The sequence below is a fragment of the Juglans regia genome, chromosome 14, assembly GCF_001411555.2.
Source record: "Juglans regia cultivar Chandler chromosome 14, Walnut 2.0, whole genome shotgun sequence".
Taxonomy (NCBI): domain Eukaryota; kingdom Viridiplantae; phylum Streptophyta; class Magnoliopsida; order Fagales; family Juglandaceae; genus Juglans; species Juglans regia.
Window position 1 is genome coordinate 13,626,991 of NC_049914.1, and position 17,491 is coordinate 13,644,481.

Here is a 17,491-nt window from a genome sequence, read left to right on the forward strand (position 1 = left end):
CTATATCTCACATATAAATAGTACTAAGCTACTTGTAAAGTAAATTTTGCAGAAAATTTATACATTTATTACTATGCTGGAACGTCACTAGCTAGGGCAATACAACAGGAATTACACAACTATACTACTTGATTTATTTCTGTTGGTTTTAACTAGGTAGATAAATTTTCTTCTGTTAATTATTACCAGGTAATTAATTTAGCTAAGGTGGAATTCCTGTTTATGATGCCACTAAGGACCAACTTCATGATTTTTTCTTAAAACAATATTAATGAATGGTATATTATATGCATCCCACTTAACGCTGCCTCCTTTGGTGGAGAGCCCATCATTAAATTTATATAGATCTGATTACTGTCAGTCACATAGCCCTATTAATATTCCAACTGCGTGCAAACATTGCTTAAATCTCTCCTTCCTCCCTCGTGAACTTGTGCACCATTTTTCTCTCTTGCTGTTGTAATTAAGAAGGTTTCGAAGTATCACTCGGTTCCCAAATGGTATAGATATGATGGTAAAATTAAACCCTTCTTCCTTTTCATTTTTTGTCACTTTGTTATACCAAAATAATTGTGAAATTATATATGCTTGCTAGCTAGCTAGTTCTCTGATGATCCCTTGCACGAATTCGAGTTTTTGCATGTGGGGTTTAATTAATTAATTAATTCCTTTTGACCTGATTTTATTTTTTCTTGAGAAACAGGGAAAGCAAAGACCAAGCTCAAGAATAACGAGGTTTGTAGCAGTTGCCCTTTTCCTTATGATGATTATCATCACTTGCTTGGCTGCTGACAGGAAGGTTTTAATGGCCAAAATGATCATGAATAAGGCCGAAGATAGAAATCTGAGTGAAGAAAATGAAAAAGGAGATGTTGGGTATGGTACTGCTGTAAGGAGTGGCAACAACCATCATTACATCCCTAGGGAGGATTTTAACAACTTTGGTGGTGGCGGTAGCAATGGTGGTGTGAATTAATTGAAGTACTGGGTAAACATTTGTAGTAGTATTTAAATATTTGGCAAATGCATTACAAGTCATATGCACGATATATACATATCTACATATAGACATACATACATACATACATATATATATATATATATAAGTTACATGCTCAGGTTCTGATGTTGTAGTGCTATTCCTAATATTATTCTGTATTAGGGTTGTTTGGTTATAGTTATAATCATATGCTTGATTATTAATCAAATGATGGTATATATATCTTGGGAGTGATGCTACTCTTCCGCCTGAGTAGTACCGCTCATTCATACAGCTTGTTACTTTTGTAAATTTTTTTTTAATATTCTTATTCACATTTTTTTAATATATTTAAATATTGATATGAACCCGCGAGAATAAAATCCTTTGAACCCATAATCAATTTGAAAACTCTCCAAGAAAGCCAAAATCAAGTCATTGGATGGACAATCTAGACGCGATGAGAAGTCATTTCAAGAACCTAGATTATATTAAAATTTAGACCCGTTGAAGAACCCGTCTCAAGAACCAAGATTACAAAGGAGGAACGCCATAAAGGTTGTGATTTACCTTTGATAAGTTCAAAGTTCAATTAAGAACAAAATGAGTAAAACTCAACTCACAATGAATAAATTCATCAAATTTCATAAAGTTCTTAAAATGAAGCTACAAAGAGTATTTAAACCAAAATCTAATTAAAACCCTAACTAAAATAAAGTCCCTTTTACCCAAAATGCCCCTGGATGAATAGTGCCTCGACTACAGTGTCGCGGCTACAGTAACGTTACAGTAACCTCTTGAAACCCTAGTTTAATAAAATAATAACTTTTCTAACATGCCCTTGCATAGGCCCCCTTAAGTGCTTCCCATAATAAACCCAATTACTGTAAACTAATAAAATAAGTCCTTTAAATGAATTAAATAAATTGAAAGCCTTCAAGTGCCAAAGACTTTAAGTCATGTTGTTGTCCTTTCCATAGCTTATCAAATGAATCAAAGCTGAATCTTCATCATTTAAGCCCTTGAACTTGTATTTGGCTCATCTGGAACTTGCAGCATATCTTTAAAACTAGGCCCACCTTGGTTCCCATCATTCTCCCTCCCTTCAAAAGGATTCTACTTCGAATCTCCACTAGGATCAAAGGGAAAGAGGTTAATAACATTGAAAATAACAGAAACATGATACATACCTAAAAGATCCATTTTATATGCATTTTCATTAATTTTCTCAAGTATTTGAAAATGTTGATTCAAGCTACTCCTATCATTAACAAGCAAAAGAATCAAAGTTAAAGGAGTAAGTGGATTAAAATCATAAACAATTTCAAACGGAGAATAAGAAATAGTAGTATGGAAGGTTTTATATGCACACTCTAATAAGGGCAAATGATACTCCCGGAAACGTCCATGTAACAATTCAATAAATGGCAAATGATATTCCCACAAACGTCCATGCAACACGTCATTGAATGGCAAATGATATTCCAAAAATTGTTCATGCAACACAACAAAAGTCTTCCTTACACCAAGGTTACCTAACAAACCACCATGTCCATCACACACAAGCAGTTTACTTATAAAACTAGTAGGCACACAAAATCTATTCTCTCTAAACAAGTACCAATCTAGTTTATAAAACTTACCAAATGATGCTTTCTCACATGTTCCATACACACTAGCAAAGTCATCATCATTAGCATGCGATTCCTTATCATATTCAAGTCTCAACAATTTTGCATCTAAAATGAAGACAATGACATACCTTCTTGCTAAAGCATCAACCACAAAATTTTCCATACCATGTGTATATTTGAATACATGAGGAAAAGTCTCAATACAATCCTCCCGCTTAGCACTCATTCTAGTCAACAACTTACCTTGTCCCTTTAAGTGTGTCAAGGACTCATGTTCTTCCAAGAAAGGTCGGGTAGGAATTGTCGCACCTGACACAAAATCAATGTAGTGCTCTATCTCCCTAATAGATGGCAATCTACTAAATACACTGCTAGGAATCAGGTCCTTGTATCCCTGCAACAAAAAGACAACAATATTAGGCAAATCTACGTCAAGTTCGTTAGTATTAAGACTCGCCTTAACATAAAAACTCACTTTTCTCTTTGTTTTTCTCTCACTTTCTTCACTCTCTCTTTTCTTTCCACTCTCTTTTTCTTTTTCACTTTTTTTTTCCTTTCACACTCTTTTTACTTTTCACTCTTTTTTTTTGTCACTCCCTTTTTCTTCATCTTTTTTTGTACTCTTGACCTCACAATTATTTTTCAACTCATACTCTATTTTTCTTATGGTCTTAGTCTCACCCTCTACTTTTTTCTCTCTCATTTTTCTCTCTTTCTCCATTTCGGACTCACTATTTCTTTTTTTCTCAATCTCACATTCACTCTTGTTTTTTAGCTCAATTTCACTTTCACTCTCACATTCACTCTTCTTTTTGAGCTCAATCTCCCTTTCACTTTTTGTTTTTTGATCACTCTCTCTTTTACTCTTTAATTTTTTATCACTCTCATTCTCATCCTCACTTTTCACTTTCAGTTGGTCCCCAAGAACCTGCATTGGAGTTAAAGGAGCAAGTTTGATTTTTTTTCCATCCTTTTCAAAACTATACATATTCCTTAACTCATCATGGATCACATTCCTATCATACTGCCATGGCTTCCCCAACAAAATATGACCAGCATGCATAGGCACTACATCACAAAGGACCATATCTTGGTATTTTCCAATTGAAAAAGAAACTAACACTTGCTTATTTACCCTAACCTCCCCACAATCACTCAACCACTGCAACAAGCAAGAATGGAAGGGAAATTGTTTTTTGCGGAGGAAATAAAACAGCTGATCCATTTCACAGTGGCTAAAATATAGAAGGTAAATGCGAAGGTATAAGATGCTCTCTTGCATACGAAGCTCGGCTGCATGAGCTTAATATCCCAATCATTCCTGTAAAACAAAAGATCATACGAACTGTAAGTTGGAGGAAACCAAGTGTCAGCATAATTAAATTAAACACAGACCGAAGCAGCTTGGGGAATCCGAGAGCTTAAGGGGCAGGAGGTGTTTTACGGGATGCTTCTGGAACTATGGTTCTGGCTTTTTCGAAACATATTGGTGCGGGTACAAATACTAGTGCTGAGTTGCAGGCAATGGTTTTTAGGTTACGATTTTGTCGAGAGATGGGTTTTCAAGGCATAGATGTGGAGTCAGATTCGCAAGTGTGTGTGTGATGGGTTCACTGGTAGCGATGTAACGTGTGGTATTTAGAATATTTTTTGGAGGAATTAATGGAGGTCGTTCAAAGTAAGGATGTTAATGTGCAACATATTTTTAGAGAAGGAAATGCTCCGAAAGATTATTTGGCAAAGTTAGGAGCAAGTGGAGTGTCGTGTGTGTGGAATTCTTTAAATCAGGCGCCTAGGACTTTTAGAGGGTGATCCGTACGGATAAATTAACTTTACCTTATTTAAGGTATAGTTAAATGTTATTTATTTTTGGGGTATGTTAGTGTTCTTTTTTGTTTTAAGGTTGGTCGTATGGTTGTTTTATGTTATTAGTGGAAAAGTTGTTAAATGGGAATAATGTAACCAAGGTATTCCTCCGCCAGAAGTGAGGGCTTAAGAATAAACTTGAGGAAGGGTTACTCTTGAACATGTGGCCTAGACTCTTTTTTTTTTTAAATATATATATATATATATATATATATATAATCCTCAAGGTGGTAAATTTACTCATATAAATGCTCTCGAAGAATAAACAAATGCTCTCGAAGAAAAAACAATGTATAACAAAGGAAATAAATTCAATACATCATGTATATTGTAATCCGTCCCAAGTTCTAACCCTCAATTCTATCCTATATATGTTCCATCAACACCATAAACAATGTATAACAAAGGAAATAAAGACGCCATTTCATAGGTTGATGGTTGCATTTGAGCTGTAAAATGATGAGAATTTAATCTTCCAATTCACTTGGTCTATATAGATGCACGGACCGCCTATTTATTGGTTGTAGTGGTCTTGAATTTGTTTCTGAATCCTGCAAAAAATAAGGAACAACGACCATCTTTAATTACTACATGAATATATACAATGCCCTCTTGAATTTAATTTGTTGCATTCGAACACTTTGGACGGATTATAAATTGATGTATTAGAATAGAGAGTTTAAAAATGTAAGATCGGTTCTACCCCGTTGTCTACCCTTTGGGTTAATCAGTTAGCCCTTCTACTGAATAAAGTGCTATATTATCCTTATTTTTTCGAATTTGCATTTTTAATTACCAACTGACATACATGATTTGATGTGATAGGTCCAACTATAAAATTAATTTTATTGGGAAGTAAAACATGAAACCATTTTAATTTTTTAGTTTATTTTTATAAAAAAAATATCTTTGAGTATGTAACAATTCTCAAAAATACCCGTCCCCTAGTAAAGAAATTGAAACTTAGGATGTGATATGTACGTGTTTGATATTTAAAGGAATAATTGAGAAGTGAGAGTGGATATACTCACATCATGAACGGCCACGCGGAGCAACCTAACTTGTTCTCGTGTAACAGTCCTCACCTGATCATGAGTTAGCTTGATCATCAGAATTAGGGCGGGAAATGTTTACATCTTTAATAACAATACAAGAGTTGGCAAAAAAGAGGAACAAATTACATACCTTTCTCACGATGGTCCATACAACATTTTGAGTACAAGGGGGAATTGTAAGGGACCCAATATATCTGTAATACTTTCTACTGCCTATCTTTATGTTCTTTGGGTCGACGATTCCCATCGCTGTCACGTCTTCTCTGTTACCGGCAACAGCTGACAAGTGATGCCTCATCTGTACGCAGACATAAACAACACAAGCCATTAGAGAGAGTCTAGAAGGAGAGAGAGAGAGAGAGAGTCTTTGATTTTTATTTACCGATGACAAGAAAGAATCAGGGCGTCCAATCGTATACATAATTCCAACCACAGCAACTTTTCCATCGGAACTCTCATGGACCATGTGCAGCTCTAGATCAAACGTCCGGCCATTGATAGTGTGTTCAGAGGGTGAATGCCAATGGCTTTGCCGGAGTACATACTGGGTACCATTTATTTCAATAAATCCTGCGCCGCCTACCCATTCCAGCTGCATTCACAAACATTAATTAATCAAGAAGAAGAATGGTTACTTTAAAGAAATCATGAAATTGAAGGAAGGAAAAATAATTTGCAGATTTCTTAAGACTTGCGCATGCTCTTCACCAGAAAATCTCACCAAACCCAACAGCTAGCTCCTTGCATTGTTTGTTCTTTTGTGATAATTATTATAATATATGGAAAGAAATATTACTATATCGCTAACAATCCCATGACGTATCAAAATAGCTATAATGATTTGTCTTCTTGTTGGTGTATATGGAATCGCACTTTATTGCATTCCCATTATTTATTTCATTAATTTCTCTTTAATAATTCCCTCTTGATGATCTTTTGCTTACCTTCATGTCATGGCCTCGATTTTTGAGAGTGGCATTAGAGGGACGGTAATTCCGATTAAGTCTCCCTAAATGGGAAACTATTTCCACCCTTTCATTCAGCAAATCAATCGGAGATTGCATTGATCCATCTTTGCACAGGCTCCATTCAGGGTGAATCTCTCCCCATTGAGACGGTCCCTTTCCACTTTTCTCACTGTAGTCAAATTCTCGTTCATCATCTGCACCATTAAGGAAAGGAGCCGGAATGAATACATTTATGTTATGACAGAACCTTTACTTCACAGATTTACGAAAACAAGGTAAAGACTGATGAAAATCTAAGTTCTCAAATATAAGATTACTGAAGAAAACAAGATAGAACTACAGAAACGCCGCGAAGAAAGTGTTTGGAAGCGTCCTGCATGCGTCTATATATTGTGTTTTGCATGTCGTGTCCATACATGTTCGTTTGATGGAAACAAAATAAGGATTTCAATACATGAGAAGCATTGGATTTTGCCTTACCAACTTCTTGAGATGTTGCAGGCCGGGGTGAATGCAAGACAAGAACAATGAAGAAACAGCAAAACAAGAATTGGGTTACAGGCTTCATCTTTTCGATTGGAATTTCCAAGATTTTGCAATGTGTTGGAGAGGTTTGAGCACTCGGATGGGCATATTTATACGTGTACATGCGGCACCAGATCTTTCTATGCGCGTTGAAGAAAGGCGTTTGAAAATTGAAGTCTTTTTCTTGTTTATTTGCCAAATCAAGTACATTTCACCTAGCCGGTTAGAAAAATAGGAACATAATGAGAAGTTGCCTCCGACCACCCCTTTTTTCCCACCAATATTTTAATTAATTACTATTTAGAAGACGACCCAGGTGGCCCTTTTTGTTGTCCTTTTTATATACAAGTCGTTCTACACAGTTTTCCTGGGGATCAAGAACACATGATTATTTGATCAACGTTTATGGCCTGCGATCTTGTTGGAACACTGGAAGGATTTGATGGACCTGTATACTTTTGGGATGTATTTTATCAGCTTTCGTTCTTCCAAAATTAGTCAGTTAAGTCGGCTTGGAGTTGGTGGTGCAGTGGCGTATTGGTGTAAGAGAGTCTAGGCTAAAGCAATAAAGCTAATGTGAAACCAACTACTTTCTGAAATAAATCCGAAGGAAAACTATCATTTGACATGCTTCGGAAACAAACAAACAAAGGGCCAGGTGGCAGCATATTATAATTAAATGGACACGTGATGAATCCGGTTGGTCTCCAGCAAAGAATATAATATAGAAGTACTTGGCAATCGATTCTTCTGTGGCAGGTTTTTTATTTTATTTTTTGATAAAATGAACCAAAGTGTTTCAACTCCAATTTTAAACAATTTTATTGAACTCTTGTCGTTGATGTGGATGACTGGTTTTGAGAAACATCTAGAGTAGTATCACCTGCCTCCATTATGTTTGTAGAACTTCAAGCTTGAATTCGTTTCTTCAAGTTACGTATATATCTTTGAAGTTTATGTTTCAAACCTCTTCTATATCCAATAATAATGGAATTAGTTATGCATCGGCACTCCATTAAAACTAAGTTCTAGAAGACAAATCTCAAATAATTATGCCTATGATGATACAACATTGCCATTAATTTGTTAGAATATATAGTTAGATAATGAACTTTATTTATTTTTTAAATAAGTCGGAATTGAACATGGTAGTTGAGTATAATATGAGCTTGAACTTTAAAATCACAACATCATCTGGCGCCCAATTTAATTATATACTTCACGTGTTTGCTCAATGCTTATTCATGGTTTTCTTGCCAACGACGGTTGACATTATAAGTTTTTCTATATAGATGATGGTTTTCGAATATTTTTAACCCAAATTTATTTTGATTATAGGTCAAGTAATTAAAAGACCCATAGATTAATTAACTCGTTATGCGAAGTATGTGGATGATATTAATATGTGGTGTGATTGTATTCCAGACTTTATTGCTCAAGTCCTCTAACTTGATAAATGTTTGTAATCTCTTTTCAAGAAAAAAAAAGACCCATATACTCGAATACCACATTATGCATTTGTTGGGTACAAAACTGCGCAAATGCATGCATGTTGAACCAGTATTTTTCTTTTGCATGCCAAGGAACCCATTTTAGAGTTCACATACAATTTTCAGATTAAACATCAGCATGCTTCAAAGTCCTCAATATGAGATCACAAAAATAGAGCATAGCCCAAGAATTCAATTCCAATATTGACCACACATAAAATTATAGTAGTAAAATAGAGCAAGTTGGGGAACGATTCTTCTCTTCCAAACATAAAATTAAAGTAGTAAAATTCGATTATATATATGGTGGTAGTCAAAAGTTCACACTATTAAGTGTAAAAGCTACTGACAACTAGAGAAGATCAAGTCGTTGATCAACTGCAAGCTTACTAGCATTTTTTAATGTGTAAATTTCGAAGCTGAAAACAGAGAGACAAGATTTGAAAATAAGTATACGTTGATGTTTGAAGCAAGACCTCCTGCCCTGCAAACCCTTAATATCTTTCCCCATGACGATGATGCAATGCTTGACCCAAAAGCTAGCAGAAATGTTGGAGAGTGGTTGGAAAAAGGCTGAAGTAAACTCTGACGTTTGAAGTAGGGACCCCCTCAAATGCTTTGAAATATTTTTTATGGTGATCTAATGTTTGACTTTTCATGGTGAAAACGGAGAAAAATATATTTTATATTAATTCACAGAATTATTCTTCATTTTAATTTCCAATACTGCATAAAGGTGGAGTGCGAGTCTCGCGTTCCATTAATAATTTGGAAAAATAACTTTCCATGATGATTAAAAGAAGAGGATCATAAAGAAATTAATTACATAAAAATAATTTTATAAACGGATATGGTTTAATTTGATTCGTTAAATTTATTTTATAATTAAAATAATTTTATAATTTAAACAATCACATCAAATCACATTAATTTATAAAATTAATTTTATATATTTTTTTTATGACCAAATTATTTCCCAGGAAAAGAAACTCGTGGCCGGTTGAAATTTTATGGATCTATAAGTCTCCAACGACTGGCCCCAAACGATCAACGTTTCTATATATCTTGGTGGGCAAATTGACTTTTAGTCATTTGACAACAATACATGTATAATTATTTATTAGTTTTGTTTTAGGCCTTTCATTACATATGGCCTATGTAATGGAATACATCCAATAAAATCAAATCAATAATTTAATTTAATTATTAATGATATAACTTTTATAATTTCATTATATTGATCTCAATTATTTTATGAATTTTTACCTTTTTTTTTAATAGATAGGGACATGTACGCTTTGTCACTACAAGGGGAATCATCTTTACCGGCGATTCACTTTCGTTGGCAAATAAAAATATAGTGTTATGTCCGAATGTAGGCTCTTACAGTTAAACTACTTAGCGGCACTAGTCGATCTTTTGTCTCTCTCAGCTAGTCAGGTTGGATAATAAAGTCCTCACGATTCATTTTATTTTATCTCGTCTTATTATCTAAACATCACAAATACAAACATTTTTCAATTTTAAATTTTTAACTTTTTGATCTAATCATTATAACTTTTTCAAATTTTTAAACAAAATACAAAAATAATTCAACTTTTCTAAATTCCAAAACAAATAAAATTTTTTTTTATAATAATATTTTAACTTTATAATATTTTTATTTATTTTTTCTCTTTCATTTCTTAAAATTCCATAAAACATATTAATTCAAATCATTTCACTATTATTCACAAATCATATAATTTCATCTTACTATCCAAAACGAGGCCTCCATTAAGTTAACAACATTACTTTTTTTTACAACTCTATTTTAAATAGATGGCTGTTACGCAAAATATTGATAAAAAACTACTTTAATATTTATTAAAGTGATATTTTTCTTTATTTTGATTCATGGTAAAATTGTTGGGGGTGTATGTGGAGATTGGTTTTGAAGTTGCAAATCGAGAAATAGAGTGTTTGCTAGATGTGCGCTTGAGCAAAGCTCAACCCGTGAGTTTGCTTGATGTGCGCTCGATAGTGAGCTTGAGCAAGACACAAAGACTGGTGTTTGCTCGACCCCCGCTTGCGCGAATGTTGTTCACTCGAAGCGCGCTCAACCCGCTCGAGCGAAGAACACTGATTTTGCCAAATTAGGATTTCTAGCGCCATTTTCTATATATATGTCATATTTGACTCATTTTGTATGAATTTTAACATATTTGTGAGAGAGAACAATTGTCAAGTGAGTGCATATTGTATGTCGTGTGCTTGATCATGTTTACTTTTACTTTATTTGTCATCGTTGTGTGTGTGTGTTTTGTACAATATTTCACAACTGGTATCAAGAGCCAAGGTCGGATCTGATGGAGAATGATGGCTGGAAATCAAGTGAAAGCATCTGAGATTGAGAAGTTTGACGGCTGATTTTGGGTACTGGAAGATGCATGTCAATGATTATCTCTATGGGTTGAGGCTCCATCTTTCACTGTTGGGAAAGAAGTTTGAGAGCATGGATGATACTGAGTTGAATCTATTAGATGAACAGATTCTGGGGATAGTTTGGCTGACCTTGTCAACAACAGTGGCACACAATGTCAGTAAGGAGAGAACCACGGTGGATCTCATGGCGACTACGTCAGGTATGTATGAAAAGTCGTAGACGAACAATAAGGTGCACTTGATAAATAAATTATTCAATCTGAAGATGTCGAAAGGTATGTCTATAGCCAAACCCTTGAATGAATTCAATATGATCACAAATCAATTGTCTTCTGTAGAGATTTAGTTTGATGATGAGATCAAAGCGTTGATTATGTTGGCATCATTGCCAAATAGTTTGAAGGTCATGAGGATGGCTGTGAGTATGTAGTTCAGCCGACAAGATGAAACTAAACTACGACGAGATATCTGACATGGTCATTGTTGAAGAGATACGTATGAGAGATTCATGTGAGTTCTTTGGTTCAGGATTTGCTCTGAATATTGACAATCGGGGCAGAGGACATGACAGCTCAAGCTTCAGGAGCAGAGGCAAGAGTAAGACGAGATCTGGGCAAAAAATCACATGCTGGAGTTGTGGCAAGCCGAGCTATATCAAGAAAAATTGCAGAAATAATGAAAGTGTTGAGGATGATGCGGTGAATGTAGTGGCATAATAAAATCATGATGCCTTACTTCTTGCAGTGCATAGTCTGATTGATGATTGGTGTTGGATTATGAGGCTTCGTTCTATAGCACTTTACATTGAGAAATCATGCAAAATTATGTTTCTGGTGATTTTGGAAAGATGTATGCAGCTAATGGAAAGGCACTGGATGTAGTGGGAGTGGGTGGTGCGCACATCACACTTCCAAATAGGAGCGTGTGGACTTTATAGCAAGTCTGACATATTCCAGATCATTAGGGGAGCACTGGTCCTAGTGCTTGGTAAGAGATCTAACTCGTTGTATTTAACATCAGGGTCCAATGATGTGCAGGGAAATACAAGAGTACAAAAAAGCTGACTTGATCTGGCAAAACATGTGAGGAAGCCAAAGGGAGTTAGTTTTGTAGTTTCTCATGAAAGCCTAGAAAAGCTGGCTAAGGTTGCCAAGATCGGTTCGAGACCTAATACTCCTACAGCAGTGGGAGTTGTGAGTTATCCAATGGATATGCTGACTAAGTGCGATGTAGGTGGAACACTGAAGTCGGGCTTGACTTTAATGCGTCTTCTAGCTTGAAGATGGGAGTTGCGAGCTGCAAAGATGATAGGGTTTGGATGGAAATAATGATTGGCATGTGAAGACCTAGTCTCCAAGTAGGAGATTGTTGGGGTGTATGTGGAGATTGGTTTTGGAGCTAAAAATCAAGAAACAATGATTGGTCAACGTGCGCTCGAGCGAAGTTCAACCCGTGAGTTTGCTCAATAGTGGACTCGAGCGAAGCTCAACCAATGAGTTAGCTTGAGTCCCGCACGAGAGTGAGCTCGAGCGAGACACAAACCTTATTGTTCACTCCACCCCCACTTGACACCCTATTCATATGCTGCTAGAGCGAATAACACAGATTTTGTCAAATTAGGGTTTCCAGTGCCATGTGCTATATAAATGTCATATTTGACTTGTTTTGTATGACTTTTAGCATATTTTTTAGAGATAACAATTGTCAAGTGAATGCATCTTGATTGTCGTGTGCTTATTCATGTTTTCTTTTACTTTATTTACCATCGTTATGTGTGCGTGTTTTGCACAACATTTCATAACAAAATAAGTTATAAAAATATTTTTATTATTATTTTCATTTCACCAATAATGCATCACAAAATCTTACCATGACCATTATTTTTCTAATGCATATATTATACAATATTGTTTGATCATATAGATTATGAAGAATTCTCAGGACATTTGGTGATAAAATTGGCCTCAACTTGGTGATCAATAATGTTATTAGATTTTCATTAAATAATAATAACATCATAAACAGTACCACTCAAATTGTTTTAAGAAACAACAAATTAAGCTTGCTAAGTATAATTATAATTATATAGTTATTGTGACAAAAGTATTAACTATATAATTAATTATCAACGACAATATGTCCTTACTGGTAGGTGTCGACTATCTGTTGTTCTCTTACGTGTTAACTTGATCCTTAGAAGTGGATTCCTCCAGTGGGGAGTCCTCAATGGGTTCGTGTGACACCCCCAAATTCCACTTGGGATCGGACGAACATTTCAAATGTCGAGACACGCAACACAAAGTTACTTGCCCCCGTTCATGACATATAAGATGCAATAATCCTAACATGCATCTAGCATTATGCAATATTCGTAGCGGATAATTTTTTTCTTTAGCAATACTATGCATCAAACTAAAATATCCCAAATACTTAAAGCGTACTCCATTCATACTTAACAAAATAAACATCCACGATTATAGTATGGGTCTCAGAAGACTGTAATCTCAAAACATGGGACACCAGACTCCATATTTACATTACCAAAATACACAATTTGGGACAATTCGTCGAGTAACTCGTGTAACTCAACAACGAGGCCAGGATATTGTCTAAAAAACTAACTATGGAAGTTGTAAGCTCCGCGTCGCATCTATGGCATCTAGTCAACCTCCTCTAGTCTACCAGTGTCTGCTCTCTGCTCTGTTCCTGACACATCGCCTACCATTCGGAGGGAATAGTAGTTGGGACTACCACGGTGAGATTTGATTACGAATCTTAGCAAGTTAACATGAAACTTCCACACAAGTTAATAGTGCATGCATGGCAATAAAAGTATGAATGCATAATCAAATCAATAGTAAACATAACATATCCTGACATAACATGGCATGAAATAGTAAGCATAACGTGACTTGACATAACATGGCATGAGCTGACATAACTTAAACTGAAACTAAAACTTAGCTTGACGTGATATAAACTTGAAACTTCACATGAACATAAACTTGAACATAACGTGAACGTGAACATGAAACATGACTTGAACGTGAAATACATGAACTAGGAATCTTATTCAGTAGACTTAATTAATAAAGTGACCATACGGGTGCTACACAGGTCCCCTTGAACTGTGTGTCCCTGCCGATTACCACATCACATCACAGTTGTCTATACTAGCTGTGAGTGCGTTAATACGTACTCCACAATTGTTGTAGCCCCACGTATTCTTCGTGTCACAATTGCTGTGTCTCACGTAGTGTATGCTCCACAGTTGTTGTGGCCTCATACTTCATACTCCACAGTTGTTGTGGCCCCATGACTTATTTGTTTGTGCCACACTTGCTGTGGACACACGTAACATAAAGTGTGGCTCCATCAGCTTTAGTGCCTGTTGTGCTCCGGTGACCAACTAATTGGGCCCCATTCGCAACCTGTTAACTGTATTTCTTCAACCCAGAGAATTTCACACCTATTTAGACACTCCAGTGTGAACAAAGGAATTCCACTAGGATATTACCCTATCATAACGCTTAGGGTCGTGATTGACATGAATAACTTAACTGGCATACATGACATTTCGTAACGTGGCATGACATGAACGCGACTCCGACTTCGACTCCGAATTGTTTTGAAAAAAATTCAGGTGTAAAACGACGTCGTAATGTGGAACGATGTCGTTTGATCATACAGGGGGTTCAAAACGCAGGACCCCCTTCCCTTCCCTTTCCTTCTCCCTTCTCGGCTTCTTCCTCCTTCCTCCTTCCTCCTCTCTCATGTCTCAAGTCTCATGTCTGAAGTTTGAATGGCTAAACCTCCACCTAACCGCCTCACTCCCTCTCTATTGCCGCCGTGAGTCTTTGCTCCTCCATAGTGCGCGACTTCAATCCGAGCTGACCCCTACGGTGAGAACCCGATTCCGAGCTTTAAAATTAATCTGATTCCGAGCCTGATTCCAATTCTGGGTATTTTCTTGTGATTGAAATGATTTTTTTTTGTAAATTTGTAGTAAGAAAATGTGTTTGATAAAATGTATAATGTGTTTGTAAGTTGTATTGTATGCATGCAATGTGTTTGATAAAATGTGTAAAGAAGGATGACCAACCCTTTAACTCCTATAAGCTAGGCACACAATTGATATCTGGATCAGAGCTTACTTAATAACAGAGAAGCAGCAGCATAAATATTAAATGCATCACAAGAGATATCATTTCAGGGTTACAACTTACAAATACAATGTACAAAGCCATGAGCTTTGACTCGCGGTAATGTTAGCTATCCAGGAAAAATGAGAGCTATACTCTGACCATGAGCTATCCATGAGCTTTACTCTGACCAAAGAGTTCCTATTAACATATACACGAGTCCCTATCACTCACTTCTCATGGAGGCCGGGTAAAATGTAGCAAGATTCATGAAATATATGTATATATATCGATCTGGCACAGTCCAAAATCCATAGGGTTTTTTTAAAAGGTTGTTCGGATTTCAAGCCAAAGTAGTAAGACTGCTTCAAACTGCTTGACATGGGTTGATCTACCATTCCAGCTGATGTTGTAAATGGCCTTTGTGATTGCCATTGAAGTAGGATTCATTCATATGAAGCATGAACAACAGCAGGAGGTTGGGCTGCCAACCTAGTTGTGAAAGTTTGTGATAGTACAGACATATAGCAACAGTAACTATGTTCCCTGGCCTGGCCCCAGCATGGATGGGTATCTAAAGTAAAACCAGCAGTATTAAAATTGAATTAGTCCCCTCTCAGCTTGCACTTTTTTCTATTGATAAAATGGTGGAGCTTCCTGAGGTGGAGTTCCAATATTCCAACATCTATAATTGCATTTTTTTGTTGAATTTAGTTTGGGATCAATATCCACAGTCATTACTTTGGTATGCTGACAAAAAAGGATGCTATAAATTAATTGTCTACCACTTTCTCTTTTATTTTCTTGTTTTATTTAGTTAGTACTCTAACTGTTTAATTATTCAGTTTCTTGTATGTTCTTTACTTGTCAAATTTGATCTTATTCAAATGTTGGCTTAAATTAGTTTATTTTTGCGTTGATTTAAAATTTTAAATTAGCCTAGTTTATTTTTAAACTAATTTGTGGCTTCTAATTTATTTTTTCAGCTTCATTGATTGTGATATGGATCCTTGACCTAGTAGAGATGATCGTCCACAAGGGGATGTGGTGGATGCCAATGCTACAACTCCTACACCGGTGGGTACTTCCACCCCTAGAGCCACATCTAGGGCAGCTACGTCTAGAGCAACTACATCTAGAGCAACTACATCTTGTGCGAGTAGTCGACTCCCACTCCAGTAGATATAGAGGATGAGGATATGTTCAACGAAGAGAAGGAGATGCCCATTGAGCAAGATCAACCACCACGACCTTCTAAAAAGAGGTTGTGGATATGGGAGCATTTCACCAAAATTCCTGGTGATATTGCGAACCCAGTAGCAAGATGCCATTATTGTGGACAACTTTGTGGATGTCATTCGAAGAAGCAAGGCACCAGTGTGTTAATAGCACATCTAAATGGTTGCCAACGATATAAAATAGCGAAGGGATTGGCAGCCACTGATCAGACCAACCTCAGTTACCAAACTTCTACAGCCACTAGTGATGTATTTCAGTTATTAACTTGGTGTAAAGTTAATTCCACCAAGTATCCAGTCCTTTCCCGTGTAACCCGAGATATGCTAGCCATTCCTGTCACTACGGTTGCCTTAGAGTCGACATTTAGCACTGGAAGTCGCGTGTTGGATGCTTATTGGAGTTCATTGTCACCGTCAACCGTGGAGGCCCTCATTTGCACATATAATTGGATAAGTGAAATGCCTATTGGACTAGATACCGTTGGTGTTGATGCCGAGAGCTATAGGCTTGAATTGGGTAAGTTTATATGCTTTTAAATGATGATTTAATTTTTTTTAATATTTCTAACTTCTACTTTTTATGATTTTATAGATCTAATTGTGAACTCTAACATAATTGGTGATGATTGAGAGTCTAGAATGGACGCCCCTTGAGAGTCTTGGTAAGAATCAAATTATACTTTTACCGTATTCAATTTTTTATTATCAATTTTTTTTCATTTATTGATTGCAACTTTCTATCTTCATTTCAGGCATGACCAACGGAACAAAAAACATTTGAGTGAAATCTGTGTTTAATTTTTATGTAGTTATATTTCAAGGCTAAGTCAATGTTGTTACTATGTTATAAATGAGACTGTTATAACTTATGGCTACTTCATACATGTTATTCACTTTTTAAACTATTGTATTTAAGGTTTTTTTTTCTTTTCAGTAATTTTTTTTACAGATTTGGACTTGGGCTTTGGTGATCATATTTATGTAGTTATATTTATGTAGTTATATCCGATCAAAGACATGGGATAAGTACTCTTTATTCTATTAGTACTTATCCAACATCTCTCAAACGTTTATAATTTATTATCCAACTGAAATTAATTGAATTATACAGATTCGTATCATCATTCTTCTCTATATATACATACATCATACATGCATGAATATTATTCA

At 35.8% G+C, this 17,491-nt stretch overlaps 1 protein-coding gene across 1 annotated transcript; it reads right to left on the minus strand.

Moving 5' to 3' along the window:
- Window positions 1-4,738: 4,738 nt before the first annotated feature.
- Window positions 4,739-7,086, minus strand: LOC108990297 (alpha carbonic anhydrase 7-like). Its single transcript, XM_018964225.2, has 6 exons — window positions 6,983-7,086; window positions 6,479-6,696; window positions 5,917-6,126; window positions 5,665-5,832; window positions 5,511-5,564; window positions 4,739-5,030 (listed from the first exon to the last, which is right to left on the minus strand). The coding sequence occupies exons 1-6, from the start codon at window positions 7,068-7,070 to the stop codon at window positions 4,947-4,949; spliced, it is 822 nt and encodes a 273-aa protein (XP_018819770.1). The 5' UTR covers window positions 7,071-7,086; the 3' UTR covers window positions 4,739-4,946.
- Window positions 7,087-17,491: the final 10,405 nt, after the last annotated feature.